Source organism: Natator depressus, chromosome 12 (genome assembly GCF_965152275.1).
Source record: "Natator depressus isolate rNatDep1 chromosome 12, rNatDep2.hap1, whole genome shotgun sequence".
Lineage (NCBI taxonomy): Eukaryota > Metazoa > Chordata > Testudines > Cheloniidae > Natator > Natator depressus.
The window spans coordinates 5,794,412-5,819,987 of NC_134245.1; the positions used below are offsets into that span (position 1 = coordinate 5,794,412).

Consider the following 25,576-nt stretch of genomic DNA (forward strand, 5'->3'; position numbering starts at 1 on the left):
TGCATTTCCTTCCTTTCAAGCCGAGTTCACAGTGGTCTCTGAAAGTGACTCATTGGAACGCAGTGCAAATGGAATTTGCTAAGCCATATATTTTTAATTCTGTTGAGAAATGGAAAATAGATCCTGGACTCTTTCAGACCCTGAACCTGTCCTTCCATGTAAACCTGTCACATTCCGTAGTGTTTCCAAAGGCAAATGTGTAAATGACATGGCTGAAGGACAAGGAGTTTGGCCTGGAATCTGCACAAAAGGAGCATTACAATACCTAACGTTTAGGTGCTAGAAACTCCCTGTGATCCACAAAGCGTGAGTTAGGTGCCTTGGCTCCACATACAATGAATGGGGAGAATTAGGTGCCTTAAACTGCGAGTCACAAAAGCCAGCATGCTAGGTGGGGAGCTGCCTAAGCTAGCCAATGGGACAGGTCAACAAGAGGGATGTGCGCTAAGCTCCTCCTCTCTAACCCCCTCTCAGAGATAGGGGCCTGAATCCAGGCTGCTGGCAGGCATCTATTTCTGCCACCGATTCACAGCCAGGAACCCTCGTTGGGGTTAGGCGTCTGCTCCAATTTCACAAGCAGCCAGTGTGGAGGATGACCTCCCACATAGCTTTTAGCCCAGTGGTTAGGGTACTCACCTGGCACATGGGAGACTCCTGGTTCACATCCCCCCTCAGCCTGAGGAGAACAAGGGATTTGAAGCATGCTCTGCTACTTCTCAGGTGGATGCTCTAGCCCCAGGGCTATAGGACATGCTGATGGGGGAGGATATTCCCCTAATCTCTGCCTTGAAGCTATTGCACGGTGGCTAAATAATTAAAGCATCCTTAGAACAGGAGGAGTGGACTCTGGGTCTCTCACATGCTGGGTGAGTGCACTAACCACGAGGTAAGAGTCATTTTCGGCATGGGCGGTGGGTGAACCACAAGCTCAGGGAGGCTAGCTCCTGGCCTAGTCCACCCCTTCTGCCTGAGGCCCTGCCCCTCCCGCCCCCCTTCCCCTGCTGAATCCCAGAGGGCCCCCTCCCAGTGGCCGCCAGTCCCCCCGCCTCAGGCCATCCGTGCGCCCCGGAGCACCAGCGGACAATGTATGGTTCCCCCGCCCAGCCCCAGAGCACTGGGCAGGCGATTGGCATGCTCCCTCACAGCCCCGGAGCACCGGGGGGCAGCAGGCAGCCCTCCCCCCAGCCCTGGACTTGGGCATCCCGAGCCATCCGAAGTGTCAACCGCCCTAGCAGGCTTCCCGGAAGAGGAGCAGCCTGCCTGGGCTGGGGCCAACTAGTGGCAAGCAGGAGGGGGCTTCAGGGTGGAGCATGGGCGGGGCCATGCGGGGCTGTTTGGGAAGGCACAGCCTTCCCCAGGCTATTATACGTGCCACCCAAAATTCTCAGGGTTGTCTTTTCTCCCTCACTCTGGCCTAAATCACTCTTTCATTAGTTCTCCACAATGGAACAGCTTCAACAGGAGAGACATATCCCATAGCTCAGTGGTTAAGGTGCTCGCCTCAAAGGTAGTAGATCCCTGTTCAAATCCTTTTCCCCTCTGAGGCAGAGAAGGGACTTGAACAGGGGGCGGGGGCTCTCCCATCTCAACTGAGTGCCCTAACCCCTGGGTTAAAAGTTACGAGGGAGATCCTCCTTGTTCTCCCAACCACCGCCCTAGGTGTTTTGTGTCAACTTGCCTAAGGAGCCCAATCCAGTAGCTGTACTCAGCAGGCATGTACCGGATTGGGTCCTGCACACTAGTTAGGTTTGTGAATCGTCCTGCGGCTTAGGTGTCTGGATGCCTAGAATGAGGGAGGCAGTGTGTACAAGCCCAGAGGCATACACATAGGCAGCTAGGGATCTTTTACTGCAAAGTTTAGTGAGTTTAGGTGGCTACAAGGTTCAGTGGAAGTTTTGTGAATCGCAGTGTAGCCTGGAACTGGGACTTGGATACCTAAGTACTTTTGTGAATTTAAGCCTTTGTGCCTTAGGTGCAGATACTTTATACCTATCAGTCATGCTCATACTTCCATAGATACAGACTTCTTTCAGCAATACGGAAGCTTCCAACAGCATATGTATTTTGTAAGAAAAATCAAATATGTTTCCGTATTCTGCTTAAAACGGAGTGTAGCATGATCCCACTACACCCTGTTGATACAGAACAAAGCATGTCATTTCCACATATCTCTGTCTGACTGGGCTGCTTTGCAGAACCTTTCAGGTTCTCTCCAGGACACTGCTCTTTGTGGAAGAGCTGTCATCAGTATACACTGATTATACTGTATGTGACCAGTGAAGTTAGGGAGTGATACCCGTGCTGAGAACTTGTTCTGGCTGTTGTTCCTAGGGCGTAATGTTAACTGCCCATCAGATGGGAAATGTCAATCTTTATAGCCTTCCTGGCTACCTAATTTCCCTCTTCTCCTCACAAGTTATGGACCCTTGTAGTTGCTGAGCAAATGGGTTAGAAAGCTCTCCTCATCTCTGCACAGCAGAAAGCCAGGTGACTTTCATGGCTGCTGTGCAGTGCCACTGGGCAGCTCTTTGGTTAATGAGCAGCAGGACTGGGCCAGTGCACAGTGGAATTCTGAAGGGTAATTAGTGATCTAACACCTACAGGATTTTTCTCTGCTTGTTTTTGTCACACTCTTTTTGGTGTGGCTCACAACCAGGAATGCCTACCTCAGGGCAAACAGTCAAAAACAGGGCAGACACCCCAAACTGGTGGTGTGTTCCATAATTAGATTTCACAAAGATGGTACCAAATGTGAACTCCTGGATCATTATAACAGTCTTACCATGGAGTCACAGACAGTCTCCTGAGACTCTCCAGTCTGTCTTGCCACCTTTTAACGGCCCAGTCAGTGGTGCTGACCAGAGCTGCCGCGACCCTGTCCCCTCCATTCCATGACCCAGTTCTGGGTCGCGACCCACGGTTTGAAAACCATTAGTCTAGGTGTACCTTCTCCTGCCTCAGCACAGGGGACAGACTAGATGACTTCTCAAGGTCCCTTCCAGCCTTGACATTTGTAAGATTCTATGATTCTAAGACCTTCTAACTAAAATCAAACAAAAGTGAACTCAGTTCCACATGTGGAGATTCGGCTATGGACACAATGCCCCCTCTCACTGATATGTCTAGGCCTCAGCACATTGGGAGCACATTGATTTTATAAAGAAAAAAATCATAAGACCCAAAACAAACCTGAGACTTTTCAAATAGATAAAGGGTTAGCATCTTCCCGCCACCTTCCTTATCAAGCACAAAACTTCGAGAACCCATCTTCTGGCTTCCTAATGGACTCTGCTAATGAACAGCATGACACTCCTAAAATTTTAAATAAAGGACCAGCGGCCCGTGATGTTAGCCCTCTGCTTCAATATGAAGACTTCAGGCCCTAGATTACTATGCTTCATCGTTAGCTGATCCAAATGCTACTCACAAGAGTAAAGGAAATGTCTTTAAAGTATTTGGAATCTTCCTGTTTTATGTAGGACCTGGATCAGTTTTAGCTGAGACTATAGAGATATACATTTCATGCATCAACCATCTCCCTTAAAAGGCAAGACCAACACAGGAAACTGCCTGTTGCAAACTGTTGCTCTTTCTGTTGCCCTCACACACACTTTCCACTGCTCACCCTTTTCCCATTTCGACATGCAGAACCAGCAGATTACAGGATTAAAAGTTTGTGTTGGCACACAAAATTCAAACCACAATCTTTCCCTGTAAAGAAAACTGACGCTGGCAAACCAGATGCCAGCTCTAGCCCAGGCTGCAGGCATTAGCTAAGAACTGACAAGCTTGTGGCTGGAGACCAGAGCAGGTCACCTGTATGTTAGTTCTGCTCAAAATAGGTATGAGACTTATAAGAATGTATTTCATGTTTAGATTCAATGAAATGTTTGTAAATTGCCGCATGCATTAATCTCACTGATAATATCTCTATCCCATGTTATAAGGTAATATTTAAATGTTTGCTCTGAAACTGTAAACCCCCCCCACAGTTGGGAGAGAAACATTACCAATTGTAAAATAGTAGTTTGCCGCAGTAGGTGTTATCTGCTGCCCAGCAAAAGAAGGCCCACAGACACCGGACAAACCACTGTGGAGCATCAGAGGACAAAAGACTTTGTTGATTGTTCCCCCCACCCATGAAGGAGAGAGATGCATGTGAACTCGTCCCATCTTCTTGAATTCTAGGGGAAGGGAATAAAAATCCCTGACAAGAAGAAACTGAATCTTTTTTGGCTATTTGAACTCTGAAGGGCCAGAGACTCTAAAGAGAAACCAGAGATCTCCAGGAGCTGCCCCCTGGGTCTGCCCTGAAAGACACTTTGAATTGACAGATCACTACAACTCTGTCTTTCTTAGGATTTACATGGTAACTCGTGTGTGTATGTTTCCTTACTTCAACCGATAAATAACTCTCATTCCTTTGTCCTAGTTAATAAGCCCTTAGATAGCCCTGCCTCTTCCCACCCCTGCTCCACCCCAGCCCCGCCCCCACTCCACCCCTTCCCCAAAGCCCCCATCCCTGCCCTGCCCCCACTCCCTTGAGGACTGAAGCAGGGCCGGGTCTGCACTCACCACCGGTGAGTGCTGGGGAGCGGTTCCCCCCTGCCTCCCAAGCCAGCCCCGCCCCCGCCCCGCAGAGGCTTGGGCCCCCGCCCACACCCCGCGGGGGGTATGCATAGGGCCCCAGAATAGCTAGGGATAGGCCTGCTGGGTTAAAAGTACTAGCGGCAGTGCTGCCCGGCTAAGGCAGGCTAGTTCCTACCTGTTCTGACTCTGTGCTGTGGCCTGGAAGTGGCCAGCAGCAGGTCTGGCTCCTAGGCGGGGTGGCCACGGGGCTCCGTGCACTGCCCCCGCCCCAAGCCTCAGCTCTGCACTCCCATTGGCTGGTTCCCGGCCAATGGGGGCTGGTGGGGGCAGTGCACACGGGCGAGAGCCGCGTGGAGCCGCTTGCGCGCCTCCGCCTAGGAGCCGGACCTGCTGCAGGCTGCTTCTGGGACGCAGCGCGGTCCACGGTGCCAGGACAGGCAGGAAGCCTGCCTCTGCACCCCCGCTGCGCCACTGACCAGGAGCTGCCCGAGATAAGCCCGCAACTCCCACCAAACCCGGAACCCCTTCCTGCACCCCAATCCCCTCATCCCTGGCCCCACCCCAGAGCCTGCACCCCCAGTCCAGAGCCCCCTCCCACATCCTGAACCCCTCATTCCAAGCCCCACCCTGGAGCCCTCACCCCTGCACCCCAACCGTTTTGCCCCAGCCCTGAGCCCCTCCCACACCCCAAACCCCTCATTCCCAGCTCCATTGTGTCGTGGGCATCAACAATTTTCTTCAACTGGGTTGCCAGAAAAAAAGTTTTAAAACCACTGGCCTAGACCATCCCTGACAGGTGTTTCTCTAACCAGTTCTTAAAAACCTCCGGTGATGGGGATTCCACAACCTCCCTTGGAAGCCTGTTCAGGAGCTTAACCACCCTGAGAGTTAAAAAGTTTTTCTTACTAAATAACCTAAATCTCCCTTGCTGCAGATTAAGCCCATTACTTAGAATCATAGAATCTCAGGGTTGGAAGGGACCTCAGGAGGTCATCTAGTCCAACCCCCTGCTCAAAGCAGGACCAATCCCAACTAAATCATCCCAGCCAGGGCTTTGTCAAGCCTGACCTTAAAAACCTCTAAGGAAGGAGATTCCACCACCTCCCTAGGTAACCCATTCCAGTGTTTCACCACCCTCCTCGTGAAAAAGTTTTTCCTAATATCCAACCTAAACCTCCCCCACTGCAACTTGAGACCATTACTCCTTGTTCTGTCATCTGGTACCACTGAGAACAGTCTAGATCCATCCTCTTTGGAACCCTCTTTCAGGTAGTTGAAAGCAGCTATCAAATCCCCCCTCATTCTTCTCTACCGCAGACTAAACAATCCCAGTTCCCTCAGACTCTCCTCATAAGTCATGTGTTCCAGTCCCCTAATCATTTTTGTTGCCCTCCGCTGGACTCTTTCCAATTTTTCCACATCCTTCTTGTAGTGTGGGGCCCAAAACTGGACACAGTACTCCAGATGAGGCCTCACCAATGTCGAATGAATAGAGGGGAACGATCACGTCCCTCGATCTGCTGGCAATGCCCCTACTTATACATCCCAAAATGCCATTGGCTTCTTGGCAACAAGGGCACACTGTTGACTCATATCCAGCTTCTTGTCCACTGTAACCCCTAGGTCCTTTTCTGCAGAACTGCTGCCGAGCCATTCGGTCCCTAGTCTGTAGCGGTACATGGGATTCTTCCGTCCTAAGTGCAGGACTCTGCACTTGTCCTTGTTGAACCTCATCAGATTTCTTTTGGCCCAATCCTCTAATTTGTCTAGGGCCCTCTGTATCCTATCCCTACCCTCCAGCATATCTACCTCTCCTCCCAGTTTAGTGTCATCTGCCAACTTGCTGAGGGTGCAATCCACACCATCCTCCAGATCATTTATGAAGATATTGAACAAAACCGGCCCGAGGACCGACCCTTGGGGCACTCCAGTTGATACTGGCTGCCAACTAGAAACGGAGCCATTGATCACTACGCGTTGAGCCCGACAATCTAGACAGCTTTCTCTCCACCTTATAGTTCATTCATCCAATCCACACTTCTTTAACTTGCTGGCAAGCATACTGTTGGAGATCGTGTCAAAAGCTTTGCTAAAGTCAAGGAACAACTTCTTGTTCTACCTTCAGCAGACATGGAGAACAATTGATCACCATTCTCTTTATAACATACTTAACATATTTGAAGACTCTCAGGTCCCCCGTCAGTCGTCTTTTCTCAAAACTAAACATACCCAGTTTTTTTACCCTTTCCTTATAGGTCAGGTTTTTGTCATTTTTGTTGCTCTCCTCTAGACTCTCTCCAATTTGTCCACATCTTTCCTAAAGTGTGGTGGGCAAAACTGGACACAGTATCCAGCTGACACCTCGCAAGTGCTGAGTAGAGTGGGGCAATTACCTCGTGTCTTACATTCAACACTCCTGTTAATACACCCCAGAATGATATTAGCTGTTTTCACAACTGCATCTCATTGACTCATATTCAATTTCTGATCCACTGTAACCCCAGATAGTTTTCAGCAGAATTACACCTAGCCAGCTATTCCCCATTTTGTAGTGGTGCCTTTGGTTTTTCCTTCCTCAGTGTAGTCCTTTGCACTTATCTATTGAATTTCATGCTGTTGCTTTCTGATCAATTCTCTCATTTGGTAAAGTCCTTTTGAATTCTAACCCTGTCCTCCAAAGTGCTTGGGACCCCTTCTAGCGTGGTGTCATCTTATTAGTGAAAATGTAAACAAAGAGATTAGAGAGACAGAACTCTATGTAAACTTGAAAGCTTGTCTCTTTCACCAGCAGAAGTTGGTCCAAAAAAAATACTACCTCACCCACCTTGTCTCTCTAATATCCTGGGACCAACCCGGCTACAACAACACTGCAAGCAAGAAACCAAAAATAGATTGTGAGCTATAGGAAGTTTCCTTTGCCAGCCTCTTGCCTGCTCAGATTCTGCCCTTCCCTTTCTAACCTCTTGTGCACCAGTCCCTCCTTCTGCCGCATTCAACTTGCAAGTCAGAATTAGGTCTGGTCAAAATTGTTCTGTTAACTTTTTTCCAACTGATAATTGAGCTTCTGACTAAACAAAAACTGTGGTGGAAAGTGTCTGCTTTCCTTGGAAATATTCCATTTTCTGTCAGGAGTACGGCCCTCAGCTGCACTGCTCAGTACTCCTGACACCCTAGGCAGCCTGATGGACCACCCTGCCTGACTGGCTGAAGAAGCCAGCAGGCCGGTTCTTAAACCTAGCAGCAGCAACAGCTTGCTGGCTGTTCAATGCACATGCCCACAGACTCTCTGCCTTCCTGTACTTGTCTCCCCAAGCCCTGCTCCTGCTTTGCTCCTCCACAGCTCCAGCCCACATCCTGCCCTATACCCAGCCATGTTCCCATCCTGTTCCAGCCTTGGTTCTGCCTCAGAACCAGCCCTGATCCTGCCTTCCCTGACTTCTGGTAATCCAGTTCTGACCCTTGGCTCTGATTTCTGACTCCATCTGCACCTTTGGCTCTGGCATTTGGACTCTGACTCTGGTTCTGATCTTTGGCCCTGCTTCCTGGGTCTTGCCCTGTCTCAACCCTGGGCTCTGGTGTTCAGATGCCGACCACTAGGCCTGACTCCTGCTCTGACCACTAGGCCTGGCTGCCTACTACCCAGTCCTCTGACATTTTCTTTTCTGGAAAACTAAAAAAATGTCTGTCTCTGGCAGTTTTTTGGTTGAAAATTTTAGTTTTTCAATGAAAATTTCCAAAGGAACCCCTACCCCTCCCCCCACTTTCTGATTATCTGTAATCATAATTCCAATTCTACAGTCTCACCGTGTGTTCTCAGAAATTATTGGGTTGTCAGAACAGTAGCATCATGACCCTATTATGCAAGCAGGTAGGAGGAAAAGAAAGGTGGTGGTGGGGAACCTAATTAAATATAAATGTTCAGTGCCACCAGCTGTCTGGAAACGATGGTTCGTCTTCACTGACCCGCACTGTCCAGCAGACACACCAGTCAAATTCCAGAAAGTCTGTACAGCTGTGATCTATGTCTCTCTCCCCTCTCCCTTCCCCTCCCAGGTGATCTCCAGTTTTTACTCCAGTAATTCTGAGCTAGTTGTGTGTCCTGTGTGCTGTTCTGGCCTTTTGCTAACATTTGTCAGTGGTCAAATGAAAAGGTAAACAAACGATTCAGAAAAACCCCTGTAGGCTTAGAAGAGCATTGTATCCCACTCATACAAGGGGGTGGGGTAAGGAGAGATTCTCCTTTAGCATAAGGAAAAGTCTGTTTCCTTGCCCAGAGATCTCCACTGCGGTTATGGCCCTTGTATTTGTAGAATCCTGAATTGGGCCTCTCTGAACATCGGCCTTTCATTTCTCGATCAAAAGAAAGACCAATGACTAGATCAGTTAAGGGGAAGCACCTCTAGGATTCAAGACATTAGACTTGGACAGCTTCTTCCATCTTTCACAGTGAGAGCTGAGGCAGAACTGTGTTCTTAGAGCTGGCTCTCAAGCCATTAATTTAGAGTCAAGTTCAGCCGATGGGGTAGAAATGGGAGACTGTTAAAGCAATCTGCAGCGCCATTCGCTGGAGTTCATCATCCCCTGCGTTTCCCTGTGATTGCCTACTTTGTTTGCTTATGCTGCTGCTCAATTTGGGTGTTACGTCCTTAAAGGTCGCTGGAGAACATGGTTACAGAGTTCTCCTGTCAAAGACTTGCCGGTCAATTGCATTTCTTCTGGACAGATTGCAGCTGAAGCCGTACCAAAAAAATTTGTTTGTTGCTGTCAGGGGGTTTCACTCGCCACCAGGGCACCTCCTCCTGGCTGCTCTGGGGATTAACTCTTTCCAGGTGCTGCACCTTCCTCTGGCAGTCCCTTCACCCGTCTTCTCTCACCCTGTTGCACCTCTTGCCCCAGGAGCTGCAGCTTCCTGTTCATGACTTGGCCCTTTAACCAGGTGGCTATCATCCTCCCCTTCTAGGGTATCAAAGTCTTCCAAGGTGAATTGTCCCAGGCGGTCTGTTCGCCGCGGTCTGGTCCGCACTACTTCCCTGGTGGCTGGTAGAGAAAACTGCGCCCACCTTCTACACCAGGTTTCAGCTCAGGGCCCCTCTCAGCAGCCAAGGTCTGCCCTACCCCATACGTTGCTGCTTTTCCTGCCTTCCTGGCTCTCCCCCTGCTCTGGGGTTGCCAGCCCAGACTCCCTCCTTCCAAGGAATAGCTGTAGGCTACCTAGCTCTATAGCCCCAATCACACCTCCCTTCCCCCAGGGAGTGACTGCAGACTACTTCCCTGAAGCCCCCCTGCTGCTCTCAGCTCCTGGGCTTTAGACAGGCCCCTCCTGTTCTTTTCAGCTGAGCCTTGTCTAATTAATCCTTGGTCCCTGGCTCCTTCTCCAGGTGCAGCTTGGGCAGTTAATTGGCCCCCCCTCACCACCTTAACCTTTCAAGTCTTGTGTGGGGTGGACAGCCATCACAGTTGCTTAATATTTTACTTCTGATATTTTGGCTTTACCAATCCAGAGACCCTCACAATTTAGCTTGGGCAAAGGCTTTCCTATAGCCTTTTATTGGAAGAGCTCCTATTAGAACACTTGCTAAAATATGAAGCCTTCCCTGCGTCCAAACCAAGCCACGATCTGGTTAGCAACCCCACTATTCACATAGTCCGTTTTCTTTACTCCTGTCTTAGCTCTTTGTGCCTGTCTCTAACTTCCCTGTGGAATGCTCTCCCACTTGGAGACCTCCTGCTGGAGCAGAGAGAGAGAGTTTGAGGCCACAGCTGCCAGGACATCCTTGAATTTTGGTGCTTCTGTCTGTTCATGCTGGTGGCTGGAGGCAAGTCCTTGGTGCTGGGCTGGGAGCAGTTAAGTAAAGAACACAAAATTCCTGGCATTGTGAGGAAAATGCCACTTTTCAGGTAGGGACAGTGCCTGGCGAAAAAGGCAACTTTTTACTGCATCCAGGTAACCTGACTCTGTGCAGTGTTTCCCTAAGGTAACTGCAGGGCTAACAGCTTGGAGAATACATTCTCTTTAGGGAAGACCCTCACCAACAGGTATAACTGCCTGCCCCTTAAGGGGAGACTGTACCCTCCAGTTTGCAATTGCAGCTATCTTTGAAGAAGGCATTGCAATCTCTTGTGTTGAAATAAAATAATGGTACATAATGTGATGGGTTGGATCACAGAAAACCCCGTGGGGCTGCCAACTGATGAGCCAAGACTACTTCTGCCCCTGCTTTCCCTGCCAATTTGGGACTCCAGAGCCCTGCCTGGTAGTGCCAGACATGCTTGCCGGCTACAGACACAGATCCAGGTCTGAACCACGTCCCACAAACTGCAGGCTTAACTGAAGGCAGCGTAAGAAGTGTTCCTGTCTCTAACACTCAGATGCCCAACACCCAATGGGGTCCAAACCCCAAAGTAATCCGTTTCTCCTGCTTGTTGAAAGAGAGCTCACGTTTCGGATGGAGAAGCCAACAGCGGTGCAGGTAATGGAATCATTCATTCAGGAACTGCTGGGGAGCTCCTGATACTTGTGTTAAGCCTCTGAACAGTGAGCTCTCTGTGCACTAATTTGTAGCAATTTTCCCCTCTCTTGGTATTGACACCTCCTCACCTATTATTGGGGTGGACCACATCCACCCTGTATAAAGGTAAACTCATAAAATGTTTGCCCTCTATAACACTGATAGAGAGATATGCACAGCTGTTCCCGCCCCCCAGGTATTAATGCATACTCCGGGTTAAATAATACGTAAAAAGTGTGATTTTATTAAATGCAGAAAGTAGGATTTAAGTGGTTCCAAGTAGTAACAGACAGAACAAAGTGAATTACCAAGCAAAATAAAATAGAACACTCAAGTCTATGCCTAATACAGTAAGAAAACTGAATACAGATAAAACCTCACCCTCAGAGGTGTTCTAGTAAGCTTCCTTTTACAGACTAGCCTCCTTCTAGTCTGGGTCCAGCAATCGCTCACCCACCCTGTAGTTACTGTCCTTTGTTCCAGTTTCTTTCAGATATCCTTTGGCGGTGGAGAGGCTATCTCTTGAGCCAGCTGCTGACAAAATGGAGAGGTCTCCCAGGGGTTTAAATAGACTTTCTCTTGTGGGTGGACACCCCACCCTTACCCTGTGTAGAATTCCAGCTACAAGATGGAGTTTTGGAGTCACATGGGCAAGTCACATGTCCATGCACGACTCAGACCTTACAGGTAGCAGCCATGGTTCACATGCTACCTTGAAAGTCCTCAAATAAACTTCTTATGTGGATTGGAGCCTTCCAAGATCCATTGTCCATTAAGTGTTTCTTGATTGGGCACTTAATTTGCACATTCCTTTCTCAGGAAGCTGACCAAATGCTTTACTGAGGCTATTTAAAATTCAACAAGTATACAGCCAATATTCATAACTTCGAATACAAAAATGATACATGCATACAAATAGGATGATTAGATTCAGTGGATAATAACCTTTTCAGAGATATGTTACATGGCATATGTGGCAAAAAACATATTCCAGTTATGTCATATACACGTTCATAAGCATATTTCCATAAAGCCTTAAGGGGTGCAACGTCACACATATGCCTAAGCAATCCATCCAGCTCATAAGAGATCTGTGCTCTGTTCTCTGTTACAGGACATGGTTCCTCATTGTATTCACGGAGTTCTCCTGCTTGTTGAAAGAGAGCTCACGTTTCGGATGGAGAAGCCAACAGCGGTGCAGGTAATGGAATCATTCATTCAGGAACTGCTGGGGAGCTCCTGATACTTGTGTTAAGCCTCTGAACAGTGAGCTCTCTGTGCACTAATTTGTAGCAATTTTCCCCTCTCTTGGTATTGACACCTCCTCACCTATTATTGATGTGGACCACATCCACCCTGACTGAATTGGCCTTGTCACCGCTGGTTCTCCACTTGTAAGGTAACTCCCTTCTCTTCGTGTGTCAGTATATTTATGCCTGTATCTGTAATTTTCACTCCATGCATCTGAAGAAGTGGGGTTTTTTACCCACGAAAGCTTATGCCCAAGTAAATCTGTTAGTCTTTAAGGTGCCACCAGACTCCTCGTTGTCTCTATTCTTTACTGGACCTAACCAGAATAGAAACACAAATAAGGTGTTTTGCATGTTTTTGTCTTTTTGTTGTTTCTTTTGCTTTTTTGGTTGTGCTTTTTCTTCTTCTAAGACTTGCTAGCTGGTAAGTCTTCTGCTGTGAAAAGTGATATTTGTGTGTTTGTTAATATCACTTTTCACACCAGACTTACTCAGTCCCGGCAAGCCCTGGGACAAATTTAAGTCCTGAATGGGGAGGCAGGCAGGGAGGCAGTGGGGCCCAAGGACAGTGGTGGGGGTGGTGAGCCTGGGGCCGGAGCCTGGAACCAGAGCCTGCCACCATGTGGATGGAGCTCAAAGCCCCATTGCCAAAGCCTGCCTCCCCTACCCCTGGGAAAGTGGGGAATTCACCAGCTGCCTGCACCTCCAGAGTTTTTCCCTCTGGAGGGGGGCCGGACCCCACCGCTGCTGGTGGCCCTGGGAGAGGGGCCACTGCTTTGCGCCCCCCCAGCACAGCCCAGATGACTGTGGCCGCATGCGAGAAACACTGGACTAGATGCAGCCCCTCCTGGCCTTGAACTCTATGGCGGAGGCGCTGTTCTGTGACTCCAGGAAGCTCAACACAGAAAGGTCCAACACAGAGGGAGAGGCGTGTTAAAGGAGTAGCTTAATATACTACTGATGGTTGCAAAATGTAAACCTCAAAACATACAAGATGCACAACGTGGCTGAGTTAGTGTGACTGTCGGAAGCTTAATTTCTGCGTCCCCTGATCACCTGCAGTTCTGACTGTGCAGCTGCGGTGTGACTTCAGTGAGTTAAAATTGATAGAGCAGCATCCAAAAGTATATTATTTGTAGGGTGGGAGCACAGCAGCTGTAAAAATAATTGTAATTGCACAAGGAGGAGGGGGCAATGGAGAAGGCCTCCTGATTCATAGTGAGCAAGTGGTGACAAGGCATGCATCACCAGTGTTCCTTCACCAGGGACACCCTAAGGCTCTGGGCAGGGCCCAAGCACTCACCCAAGCCACTGCTCTGTGATACCTGGGCATTTTCCCCACTGAAGTTCTGAGAGCCCTCTGGTTGGGCCCTGGGTAGTCGGCCCCTTCTGGGGTTGTCAGTGAACAGAACAAGGGAAATAACCCAAAGGAATCATCCCAAAGCTGGACGTAGGCTCTCTTTCTTCAGAGGGCACTTCTTGGGCTGAGTTCACAGGTAATAAAGGGGAATGGTTCCCTCTCAAGGTGAGTCAGCACTGGGACCTCCTTTCCCTCAGGGAGGGTTCATTGAGGAGCTCCTGCCTTCAGCCAGCCCTCTCTCTAGGAGCTGAGGACTGGAGTGGAGGTGAGGTGAGGTGAGGTGAGGTGAGGTGAGGTCTGGTCTGGTCTGGTCTGGTCTGCCCTCCTCCCTGGTCTGCCATCAGCTGAGCTGGGTTTCTCCCTTTTAAGCTCTCCCAGATGTGATGGGGCGGAGCCCACATTATCCTGTTAACCTGTGTTACCCAGCATGGGGTTTGCTGCATACCCCATCACAGGCCCCTTTTGCTGGATACTGTTCATACACGATATAGCAGGACAATCATTGTTCCAAAGAGCTCAAAATCTGTGTGTGGAAGATGCTGTCTGAATTGCCTGCAGGTGAGTGAATGGAGGATTGGACTCAGCATGCTGTCAGCACTTGAGTCAGACATGACCTCAGTTGTAAATGTATAAGGAGCCACGAGACCTGGGATGAAGCCCTAGCCCCTTTGAAGTCAAAGCTCCTATTGACTTCAGTGGAGCCAGGATTTCACCCAGGATTCCTACAGAAAAAGGTCCTGAACGCTCTGAGGTTCATTTTGGGAGAAGTTGTTTTAATGTGGCTGTGTGTGCGGAGTCTGGCCATCTCTGGTTACAAAGAGAATGAGCAAAGGTGATAAGCTGGAGGCATTTGTTACCGATCATTCACACGCAGGGGGGCATTTGTGTGTGTGTGTGTGTAAGGGACATAGAGCAAGGGATACGGAGGAATATCTGTGTGGGTGAAAACAACCAAAGTAATGAATGGGAAAAAAAGTTTTAAACAAGTGGAAGCTTCCAAATCCAAGGGGATCAGAAACTGGCAGAACAGAGATTAATAAAGAAATTGGCATACAGGAGAATCAAAGGGAAAATCACAGTTTTAATGAGAAAATGGAAACTTTGCAACTCTAGAGGAATGTTGGATGTTTGTGTCTGAATTTCTCACTCCCAGCCCAGCGCTGCAGGCTCTCTCAGTGGCTCTTGTCCATTTTCCCAGTGGGTATTATGTTTCTTGGATGGCACCAGCTCAGCTGCAGCCTCTGACAGGAGGAAGCTGGGGTGTATTGGATCTTGGGTACCCTCTAAGTGGCAAATGACTCCTGGCATAGACCGGAGACACACTGTGATTGGAGCAGAGAAGGGCTGCTGTGTTAGGATGCTTCTCCGGACGTTACTTTGGGAAGCCTGTTGCCAGTTTTACAATCCCACAGAAACTTTGTAAACATGCATGAATCATACCATGCCATGTGACCATGGAAGGCAGAGATTTGCTCTGTCGCCACCAGATAATTTTGGCTTTGGAGGAATTCCTGGCTCCTTTCAATCTTCCGTTTCACACTGTTTTGCGTCCAGTTTGCTCATTGAAGTACAGAGTGGGAAGCTAGTGAATTATTCTAAGATTGCTGAGCTTTTGTTTTTTCCTTCACCTTGTGATTGGATTGCACGTACCTCCCCTGTGCATGTAGAGGTTCAGGCTGTCATAGAGAGCTGGGATCTCTTGTTAGCCCTGCTGGAAAGTGGATCAATAGAAAGACGTTCACCATACTTGTTCCCCTCCCCTCGTAGGGCGTGCCTACACTGCAACAAAAAAAGGTGTGTTCTTGACTCCGGTTAGCCAATGATCAATGATCAGTAACAGATTTAAAGGTGGCAATTCTGCAACAGAAAAGCTTCAAAAACAGACTCCAGTGAGAAACTGCTGAGCTTGAATTAATATGCAAACTAGATCCCATTAACTTGGGTTTGAATAGAGACTGGGAGTGGCTGGGTCAGTACACATATTGAATCTATTTCCCCATGTTAAGTTTCCTCACACCCTCTTGTCAACTGTCTAAATGGTCATCTTGATTATCACTACAAAAGTTTGTTTTCTCCTGCTGATAATAGCTCGTCTTAACTAATTAGCCTCTTACTCCACCTTTTCATGTTCTCTGTATGAATATATATATATATATCTTCTTACTATATGTTCCATTCTGTGCATCCGATGAAGTGAGCTGTAGCCCACGGAAGCTTATGCTCAAATAAATTTGTTAGTCTCTTAAGGTGCCACAAGTACTCCTGTTCTTTTTGCAGATACAGACTAACATGGCTGCTACTCTGAAACCAATGATCAATGACTGTTAGCCAGGATGGGCAGGGAGGGTGTCCCTAGCCTCTGTTTGCCAGAAGCTGGGAATGGACGACAGGGGAAGGATCACTTGATGATTCCCTGTTCTGTTCATTCCCTCTGAAGCACCTGGCATTGGCCATTGTTGGAAGACAGGATACAGGGCTAGACAGATCTTTGGTCTGACCCAGTATGGCTGTTCTTATGTTCTAACTCAGGTTAAAATAACACTGAAGATCCAGCAACTTGGCTTTTATCCTCCACTAACGCCTATAAGGGAAGCCTGGGGTTGAACTTGAGCTACTAACCTGAGTAAAAAGCTGAATTGCTGTGTCTTCACTGCTGCTTTGATGCATGTTCTCTAACCTGAGCTAAGAACATACCTTTTCTGGCAGCGTAGACGTTACATTCTTGACTCTCCGGTGCGCCTTTCTGCAGGCCGACATGTGATGCAGATGTGCTTTTGTCTTCTCAGGTTGAACTTCTCACCTCAATGAAGTCCCTCCACAAGCACATAGACAGCACACAGCTGCCACTGGAATTGGATGGAGCCTTCCCTTACTGCCATCGGGACTGGCTAAGCTTTCGCATGGTGAGTGAGGTGTGCAACAGTCTTTACCTGGCTGCTTCTAGGATTATGGCCAGATTTCCCATACACCAGAGAGGAGAAACATTGTATAATTAACTGGGTTAGTGCAAGGTATAGCAGCAAATAAATATGAAACTTACAAATGATGGGAGATGTGAAGTTCTGGTTACCCTGATAGCCATGTCTCACCTACATTGTGTATGTATGTCTTACCATGCTCATGTTAGTGTTTATAGATGTGCCAAGTGGCCAGACCACGGCCTGACCCTGATAGTAGGGACCAGGATCATTGCAGCCCTCTCCAGGGTGGGGAGACAGACTCCTTCCTTCTTGTACACTCCCAGGTCTCCAAGGCAGGGACTCTCTTGAAGTTTGTCTCTTCATCAGTGATTAGAATAATGTCGCCACTTAACAAATAATAATTACAATAATAAACTTTCCAAAGTTATCAGCGTTGGTTAGAATTCTGTTATTTTGGAGCCAGATTTCCTGGAATATATAAAAAACTCCCCATTGAAGTCTATGCTTCTGGCACGTGTAAAGCTTTACAACACAGGTGCTGGAGTTCTTGGATGAGCTAAGAACACCCCTGTCCTCCAGCAGTGATGATTGACAGATTTTACCAAACTTGCCACCACATTCTACCCCAGGAGGCAAGCAAGGAGCTTCAATTCCTTTGTGCCACACACTTCAGGGTATTCCTGTATCAATAAGAGCCACATTTGTAGTAGTACCACTGTGTGTGATTCGACATGTTCAGGTATGGGGGGGTTCATTTCATCTGTGACTCCCCGCAAGGATCGTCTGCAGCATGCACAAACCGGCAGTGTTTCCATTTGTGTTTGATTTGCCTAGCTTTGTTTGGGACAGCACCAATTTTATGGCTTCTGCTTCCAAGGGATTCAGCCTTTTTTCTGCCCTGACGTCGTTACTGGGCAGGGCACAATGTAACAATGCCCAAATGCTGAGCTGTCAAGATGTCACAGATGAAATAGCTGTGCCTCTGATGGCAAATTGAGGTTGTCTCTCTTAATTTCAACTTGCTTCAAATATAAGACGATCAGAAACATAATTATTAAAGTTCTCTTCCCTGCCCATATCGAATCATGAAATCATGGAACTGTAGGGATGGAAGGGTCCTCGAGAGGTCGTCTGGTTCTGCCCTCTGCACAGAGGCTGGGCCAATTAAACCTAGACCATCCCTGGCAGGTGTTTGTCTAACCTGTTCTTAAAACCGCCAACGATGGGAATTCCCACTGCCTCCCTTGGAAGCCTGTTCCAGAGCGTAACTACCCTGAGAGTTAGAAAGTTTTTTCTAGTTTCTAACCTAAATCTCCCTTTCTGCAGATTAAACCCATTGCATCTTGTCCTACCTTCCGTAGACATGGAGAACAATTGATCACCGTCCTCTTTTCCTAATAGCCCTTAGCAGATTTGAAGGCTGTTACCAGATCCGCCCTCGGTCTTCTTTCCTCAAGACTAAACATGCCCAGGTTTTTTTACCCTTTCCTCAGAGGTCAGGTTTTCTGAACCTTTTCTCATTTTTGTTACTCTCCTCTGGACTCTCTCCAATTTGTACGTCTTTCTTTAGGCATGGTGCCCAGAATTGGACACAGTACTCCAGCTGAGGCCTCACCAGTGCCAAGTAGCATCATACAATTATCTCCTAGGTCTTACATACAACACTCCTCTTCATATATCCAAGAATGATGTTAACCTTTTTTTTGCAACTGCATACTGAATTTGCGATCCACAATAACCCCCAGAACCTTTACAGCCGTGCTACCACCTAGCCACTTGCTCCCCACTTTGTGGTTGTGCTTTTGATTTTTTTCCTTCCTGAGTGCAGAATTGTGCACTTGACTTTATTGAATTTCATCCTGTGCTTTCAGACCAGTTCTCTAAATTGTCAAGGTTGTTTTGAATTCTAATGCTGACCTCCAGAGTTCGCTCCCAGGTTGGCATCATCTGCAGGTTTGATAAACATACTCTCCACTCCATTATACCAGTCGTTAGTGAAAATATTGAATAGTTCTGGACCCAGGGCTGACCCCTGCAGGATCCCACTAGATACACCCTCCCAGTTTGACAGTGTGCCGTTGTTAACTACTCTTTGAGTACAGTATTTATCAGTCATGTTCCCACATGGTAGTAATTTCTTGTAGAACAGATTTCCCTAGTTTCATTATGAAAATGTCGTGTGTGACTGTGTCAAAATCCTTAACCAAAGTATTAAGGGGTAGCCGTGTTAGTCTGTATCCACAAAAACAACGAGGAGTCCGGTGGCACCTTAAAGACTAGCTGATTTAGTTGGGCATAAGCTTTCATGGGTAAAAAACCCACTTCTTCAGATGCATGGAGTGAAAATTACAGACCAAAATATTAAACACCTCAGCCTTCTTGATTTTTATCAGCTATTAGTTCTTCTTCTCTGCTATGGAGAGGACCTTCACTTTCCTTTGTATTTCTCTTGCTCCTAATGTATTTAAATAACCTTTTCTTATTGTCTTTTATTTCCCTTAATGGGTGTAACTCATTTTGTGCCTTGGCCGTTCTGATTTTGTCCCTACATGTTTGTGCTGTTCTTTGTACTCCACCTTAGAAACTTGTCCATGTTTCCACTTTTTGTAGGATTCCTTTTTGATTTTCAGGTCATTAAAGAACACCTGATGGAGCCATATTGGCCTCTTGCTATTCTTCCTGTTCTTTGCATTAGGATAGTTTGCTGTTGTGCCTTTATTTTAGTCTCCCTGAGAAATTTCTAGCTCTCTTGAACTTCTTTATGGTTCAGATTTTCTTCCCATAGGACCTTTCCTACCAGATCTCTGAGTTTGTTAGTCTGGTTTTTTAAGTCCATTGTCCTTATTCTGCTGCTCTCACTCCTTCTTTTCCTTAGAATTATGAAATCTATTATTTCATGGTCACTTTCATTCAAATTGTCTTCTACCTTCAGATTCACAACCAATTCCTCCCTGTTAGAAGCAAGTCTAAAATAGTTATCTCCCTCATTATCTCCTCCATCTTCTGAAACAGAAAGTTGTCCCCAGTATGTTCCAAGAACGTATTGGGCATGAGAGACGGTGGGGAATAGCTAGGGAAATATATGGAAATAAAATGAAAGAATCTGGGGAAGAATATTGGAGTCCAGGGCCACCTCTTGTTTCACATTTCTTACATTTTCAAGTCAATATCTTTCCCAAAGCTGTAGCTGAGGGGGGAGTTCATACAGGAATTTGACGGCACAGCTGCTAATCGATGCACTGAATGTGACCATGACCCAAGTGATAAATGTCTGTAGCTCTGCAACCACATGCCAAACACTATTTATTTAACATCTCTGATGAGCTCACCTGCATCCTGCTTACTAATCCGTCTCCAGCGGCGCTGCTCACAACATTCCAAACCTGGGAGCGGCTTCAAACAGCTCCTCTTTTTTTTAAAAAATAAGAACCTACTTGTGAATGTGGAATTTGCCCCCAAATTTCACTGGTTATAGGCTGACGACAAAAGTATTCAGACCTGGATCAATGACACTTTTAAGGGGCGATATCTCATGAACCACCATGGTCCCAGAGGAGAGCTGAGAATGCAGGTTTTCTATGGTATAAATCGTTTCTATGGTATAAACCTGGAGGTTTGCCAGGTGTCAGGCCTTAAAATTGTACCACCCTGATGTGTAGAGTAGCTAACTTAGGTCATGCATACAAGTCTTAAATGTGTATTCTATTTTTTCTATCACTCCAGGGTCAATACATTATAACTGAGGCAATTTAGATTTACCAGAGGAAGGATATGAAAACTATTCTTTCTGAAAAAAATACAGATCTTAAAAGAATGTTACAGAATCCCTCTTCTCTAAACTGTGGCACAAACAAAATCCATAATAGCTTGGGGTGGGAATAAATTAGGTTTGTATTGGACCTGCCATGGGATGACCTATTTAAACTCCTGGCTTGGTCACTTGTGGCTAATGCAGCCGTCCCAGACTCAAGACATGAAAAGCTTAATACCTCACTTGTATGCAGTGTTGTTGTAGCCATGTTTGTGCCAGGACATTAGAGAGGCAAGGTGGCTGAGGTAATATCTTCTATTGGATCAACTTCTGTTGGTGATAGAGACAAGCTTTCGAGCTTACACAGAGCTCTTCAGGTCTGACCTGAAGATATTACCGCACCTACCTTTTCTCTCTAATAGCACACTGTCTCAGGTCCCATTCGAACACCCCGTCTTGACTACCCACTGGACTGCTGTGAGGGAACCCAAGCCTCTGGATCCCTGGGTGTTTTAAACTCTAGAGCCTAAATGGAGCCCAACTACTGCCCCAGTCTTTGGGGTCCATAGGCACAGCCTCAGGGTGCAGACACTGTATCTGTCACCCCACACTGAGAACTTGCTGCCCAACCCCTTGGCTCACAGCTGACCCTTCAGACTCCCCCATAGTTTAACACACCTAAGGGGTGAGCCTCCTGGGTTACAGCTGAAATTTTGCAGGAGGCATGAGACATATAACACACAGAGAGACTTTTCACCGGAGTCTAGCATCATTGCTCTTTTATTTGACAGTTAAAGCACAAGCAGTACAGCTCATATACAGCACAACCAACCCTAACTGCAATGACCCTCACTAGCTCATTCTTCTCTGGGGAGTCCTGGGGGACCGCTGGTGTTCAGGAAGGCAGGCAGGGTCCCCTGACTCATGAGGACTGTACCTGTCGGGTTGCTTCTTCCTCTCGGAGTCTTTCAGCCCAGCTTTCCATGATCCAACAGTTTTCATAAGAGCAACTTTGTCGTATTAACCAAAATTCATAAGTTTCGCAGCCAGAGCCCTGAACCCATCATACACCATGCCATCGGTCCACTCTAGATTTCCACCCACATCTTTCTACCAATCCCGATAGCTCCCTGCAAGCTGCTGTTTCTGTTCTGTCCTGAAGAAAACCATGCTGACAGTAACCTCTGCCTTGTTCCTTTCCCCATCAGAAACTGGAGCATTTGCTACAAGGATGTCAGGGCGCTTGTGCTTTCCTGCAGGGGGCCATTCAGAGGATGGAGTCTTGTAGATTACCAGAAAGAGCTGAGGTAAGTGTTGTCTTCTAGTGCCAGACACAGGCACAAAGAGCAGGATGCTAGACAGGGGCTGCCAGGCTGAAATTTTAATGCTATAATGGCAGCTCACGCTAAATGCAGCATTTTTAATTTTTTTTTAATACTCAAATTCTCAGTAAATTAGGTAGAGCAAAGATTTTAAAGTTAAACCTGGTGTCCAAATGGCTAAGTGTTTGTATGGAGATTGGGAAGATGGGACTTCATATCTGGATTAGAGAAAAATGGATTAAAATGAGCAATTAAATTTACCATCAAAGTTAAGCCACATTGTCATAGGTCAGCTCTCTGCGTCCTGGGCCTAATCCGAGGCCCCTCCCACTCTAGCAGTGAGCTGGCTATTGTAATGTTTGTTCTGGGGCTCAGATTCTAAGAGAACAAGAAGTAAAGAAAAGATATGGGTGAGGCTAGAGGCACATAGAGACAAAATCAAGCGTTGTGAAAAGGAAATGCAAAAAACGCTAAGGTCCGCATACTGCCATGGAAGAGGACCTGGAAGGAAGAGGGAAACTCAGCAGTGGAGCATTATGAAGGCTTTTACAGGGTTCATTTCTAGTTTTCTTTCCATTCCTCTCTGGATGCACTTTTGCTTAAAAGCTCATACTTATTGGTTTTTTCCCTGTTATAATAAGCAGACCCAGTATGGTGTCTGGCCATGAGTCGCTTGGTATAACTCCCATCTATGTAACCTTGTCATTGTTCTCCTGTCCCAATGCTGGGGGAGATTTCCACTTAATCAGCTGTGTGGTGATATGCCAGTGTGATTTGTAATGGGATTTCTAGCTGTTAAGGAAAGAGACATTTGAGTAAAGTGAGTCTCTGATGACCATTTTCATGTCCAAAGAGAGTACTGATTTGTTTGAAATAATAAGTGCCTTGGTGCTGTCATTATTGGAAACCCCTCAGGGGAGGGCATTGTTCTGAGGGGTGTCATCTCATTGGTCTTTCTGAAGAGCCTGCTGCCAGACCAGAGGAAAGGAGATAACTGATGAGATATTGATTTCAGTGGGAAAGAAAGCAGTGCTGTACAGTCCATATCCTTTCCGTCTGTTCTTTCAAGGACAGAGAGAGGGGGCGGCAGGGGCAGGGGGTATGATAAAAGGAAGGCAAGGAGAACAGGACAAATTGTTCTCTCTGTAGTTACCATTAAATAGCTTAGAAATTCAATTAACCATGCCAGTCAAATGGAAGCTAGTTTAGAGTGAGGAGAGATCAGGCCTTGCTAGAAGGCAAATGTGAAACAAAGAGCCTTTAATTACAGCACTGTGCCTGTCACTTGTTCCCAAGATTTATTGTCATGGCGGTTGACATCTAAAACTACAAAATCCTTCCTAAGAGACAGCCTTTTCTAAATCCTGTTTGTACAAGAGCTTGTGGGGTTTGAGGGTGTTAAAATGGACACTCTGAAAAAATCTCCCTCTTTCTCTCGAGTGTAATTCTGCAGCTGTAGAGAGCCTTACATCAGTACGACTCTGCAACAATAGCTTTCTGTTACTAAGCCCAAAATGTATTTTCAAGGTACGCATGAGTTATACCAATCTATGTAACCTTGTCGTTGAGCAAGCAGCTAAAATTTATTGCCATTCATCCTGTCCTCCAGCAGAGATTGTGAAAGATGCTGTACCAGATTTTTCCTCCTCCTGCATGCACATCGACCAACACCATGTGCCATCAGAGAGGAACCTGTTGCCAGTACTTGGGGTGCAATGAGGTCCATCACTTGGAGATGAATGGCTATCATGCAATGGCTTCGGGTAGCAAAATGAGGATGAGCTGGAAGGCTTCTCTTTCTAGAGCCAAATCAATCAAATGAACACTGAGAGCAAAACACCACTATCACACTGTTCTTGGCAGCCTGGACAGACAGGCTGTGGACTGAAAGGGCAATGGGGACTGAATTTCCCCCTCTAGCGCTTAGAGAGGAGGCTTTTCACGGGTAGGGTTGAGATGTACCATTGGGGCAAGATGTGTTTTCTTTGTTCTGCTAATGCCTGTACATTGTACAGCTAAATAACTGTATTTGCTTTGCTCTTCTGACTCCTCAGGAGGCCAGTGTTTTGCTGAGGAATTATAGGCAATTAATGAAGAACGTCCTTGATGACACGCGGCTGGTTAAACTGCAGCTGGAGGGCGGAGCTCTTCTGGCTCGGCTGAGGAAGGAGGAGTCCTGTGTCACTGTCACCGAGGACTACAGGTGAGTCCATAGGAAGGCAGGGAAGAAGGAGAGGGAGTCAAACAAAGGCAGACAGAGACTGTTTGTGGGGAAAGATTAAAAAGGCTTTCCAAGCAAAAAGTCCCCGGGCAATAGCAGCTTTCCTGCTTTGACAGCTCTTTGGGGAAAACAGCAGAAATGAAGAATGTGATGAATATGCTTTTTCCTGATTTTTTTTCAAATACCAAGAACTGTCTTGTCTCTTTAAAATTCCTACTGACCTGCAGGGTAGGTTCCTCTAGATAATGCTCAGCTCCATTTTAAAACCAAACCCTTTCCTGTGCAGGGGTGGACTGCTCCTGCCCAGAATTATGCTTGGATTTCATCTGCATACCATAAATTTCTTACAAAATTGTCTTAAGTGGTGATACCAGCAGTGTTTATATGTTAAATTAATACAGCTTTAATATGTAACAGACAGCTTCTTTCACCGAGAGAGATTTTCTGGCCTGTACATGATGGGATATTTTCTGATGCGCTGAGGTCTGGTCTCCTTGGCTGTAGGTGCAGTTTGCACCCATAAATGATGTTCCTTGCATGTGTGCATCATGAAATCAAATGTGGCACAAATGTTAGTAGTTGCAGTTCTCTCAGATTTGCACGTAACTGTACTTGGCACAGTAGGGAAATATACCTGGCATGGCATTATTATTGTTTACTAGTAGCTGAAAGTCTGGGCTGTGGCCCCATGTGTGGCAGTTGGGCCAAGTAATCCTATCTGTGCAGTCTCCCTCATACAACTAGGGAAATTGTGGCATGCAGATTAGCTGCAGAGTAAGGGTTGACATTGGTTGAGTTACCTCTGATGTCGCAGTGGTCAAGGACTCTTGGCATGGCATAGATTCATGCCCTACTGTAGCTGTACACCACACAGGTGTAATTCGTAAAGCCAAGATGGCTGACACCTTAAAAATGGGATGGTAACAGGCCATGAATCCCAGTGATGACACAACCTGGTGATATTCTGAAGGAAAAGCGCTCCAAACAGTGCTGTTTTCATACTTTACATTGACTGTACAGACATTCTAGGCTTCAGAGTGACAGTCCTGGAAACTTATTATATAGATTATCTGTGTTATTGTCTTACCTAAGAGCCCAAGTCATGGACCAGGACTCTGTTGTGCTAGACGCTGTACAAACACAGAACAAAGGGATGCTTCCTGCCCCCAAGAATTTACAATTAAGGTAAAAGACAAGAGAAAACAGCTAGATACAGACAAGACCGATAGGGGAGGAAACAATGAGACAATACTAACCAAGTGTTTTGTAGGCATCATAACAAACGAGAGTTTTAAAGATGTTAATGAGTTAGTTATGTGGATGTTTATGGGTGCTCCTCCCAGGTGTGAAGAGCAGCATAGGAGAAAGCATGAAGGTACTTGTTTGAAAATCTAACAAGTGGACTGTGGAGGCTGATATCATGGGCCAACTGGAGGCAGGAATCAAGTTACTTGGGCATCATTGGTTTTTGTAAAGGGAAATCATGCCTCACCAATCAGAATTCTTTGAGGGGATTGACAAACGTGAACAAGGGTGATTCAGTGGATACAGTGTATTTGGACTTTCAGAAAGCCTTTGAGAAAGTCCCTCCCCAAAGGCTCGTAAGCAAAGTAAGCAGTCATGGGATAAGAGGGAGGCTCCTCTCATGGGTC

General features: G+C 46.9%; 1 protein-coding gene across 2 annotated transcripts in view; it reads left to right on the forward strand.

Annotated features, from left to right (window-relative positions):
* PLEKHG4 (pleckstrin homology and RhoGEF domain containing G4) overlaps positions 1-25,576 on the forward strand; it is a 213,395-nt gene that overhangs the window by 100,295 nt on the left and 87,524 nt on the right. For both annotated transcript variants that reach the window (XM_074968423.1, XM_074968424.1), the window contains exons 7-10: positions 12,214-12,300; positions 16,496-16,612; positions 21,590-21,688; positions 23,758-23,906. In XM_074968423.1, the coding sequence (XP_074824524.1) occupies positions 12,214-12,300; positions 16,496-16,612; positions 21,590-21,688; positions 23,758-23,906 (452 nt within the window). The remainder of the gene's footprint in view (positions 1-12,213; positions 12,301-16,495; positions 16,613-21,589; positions 21,689-23,757; positions 23,907-25,576) is intronic.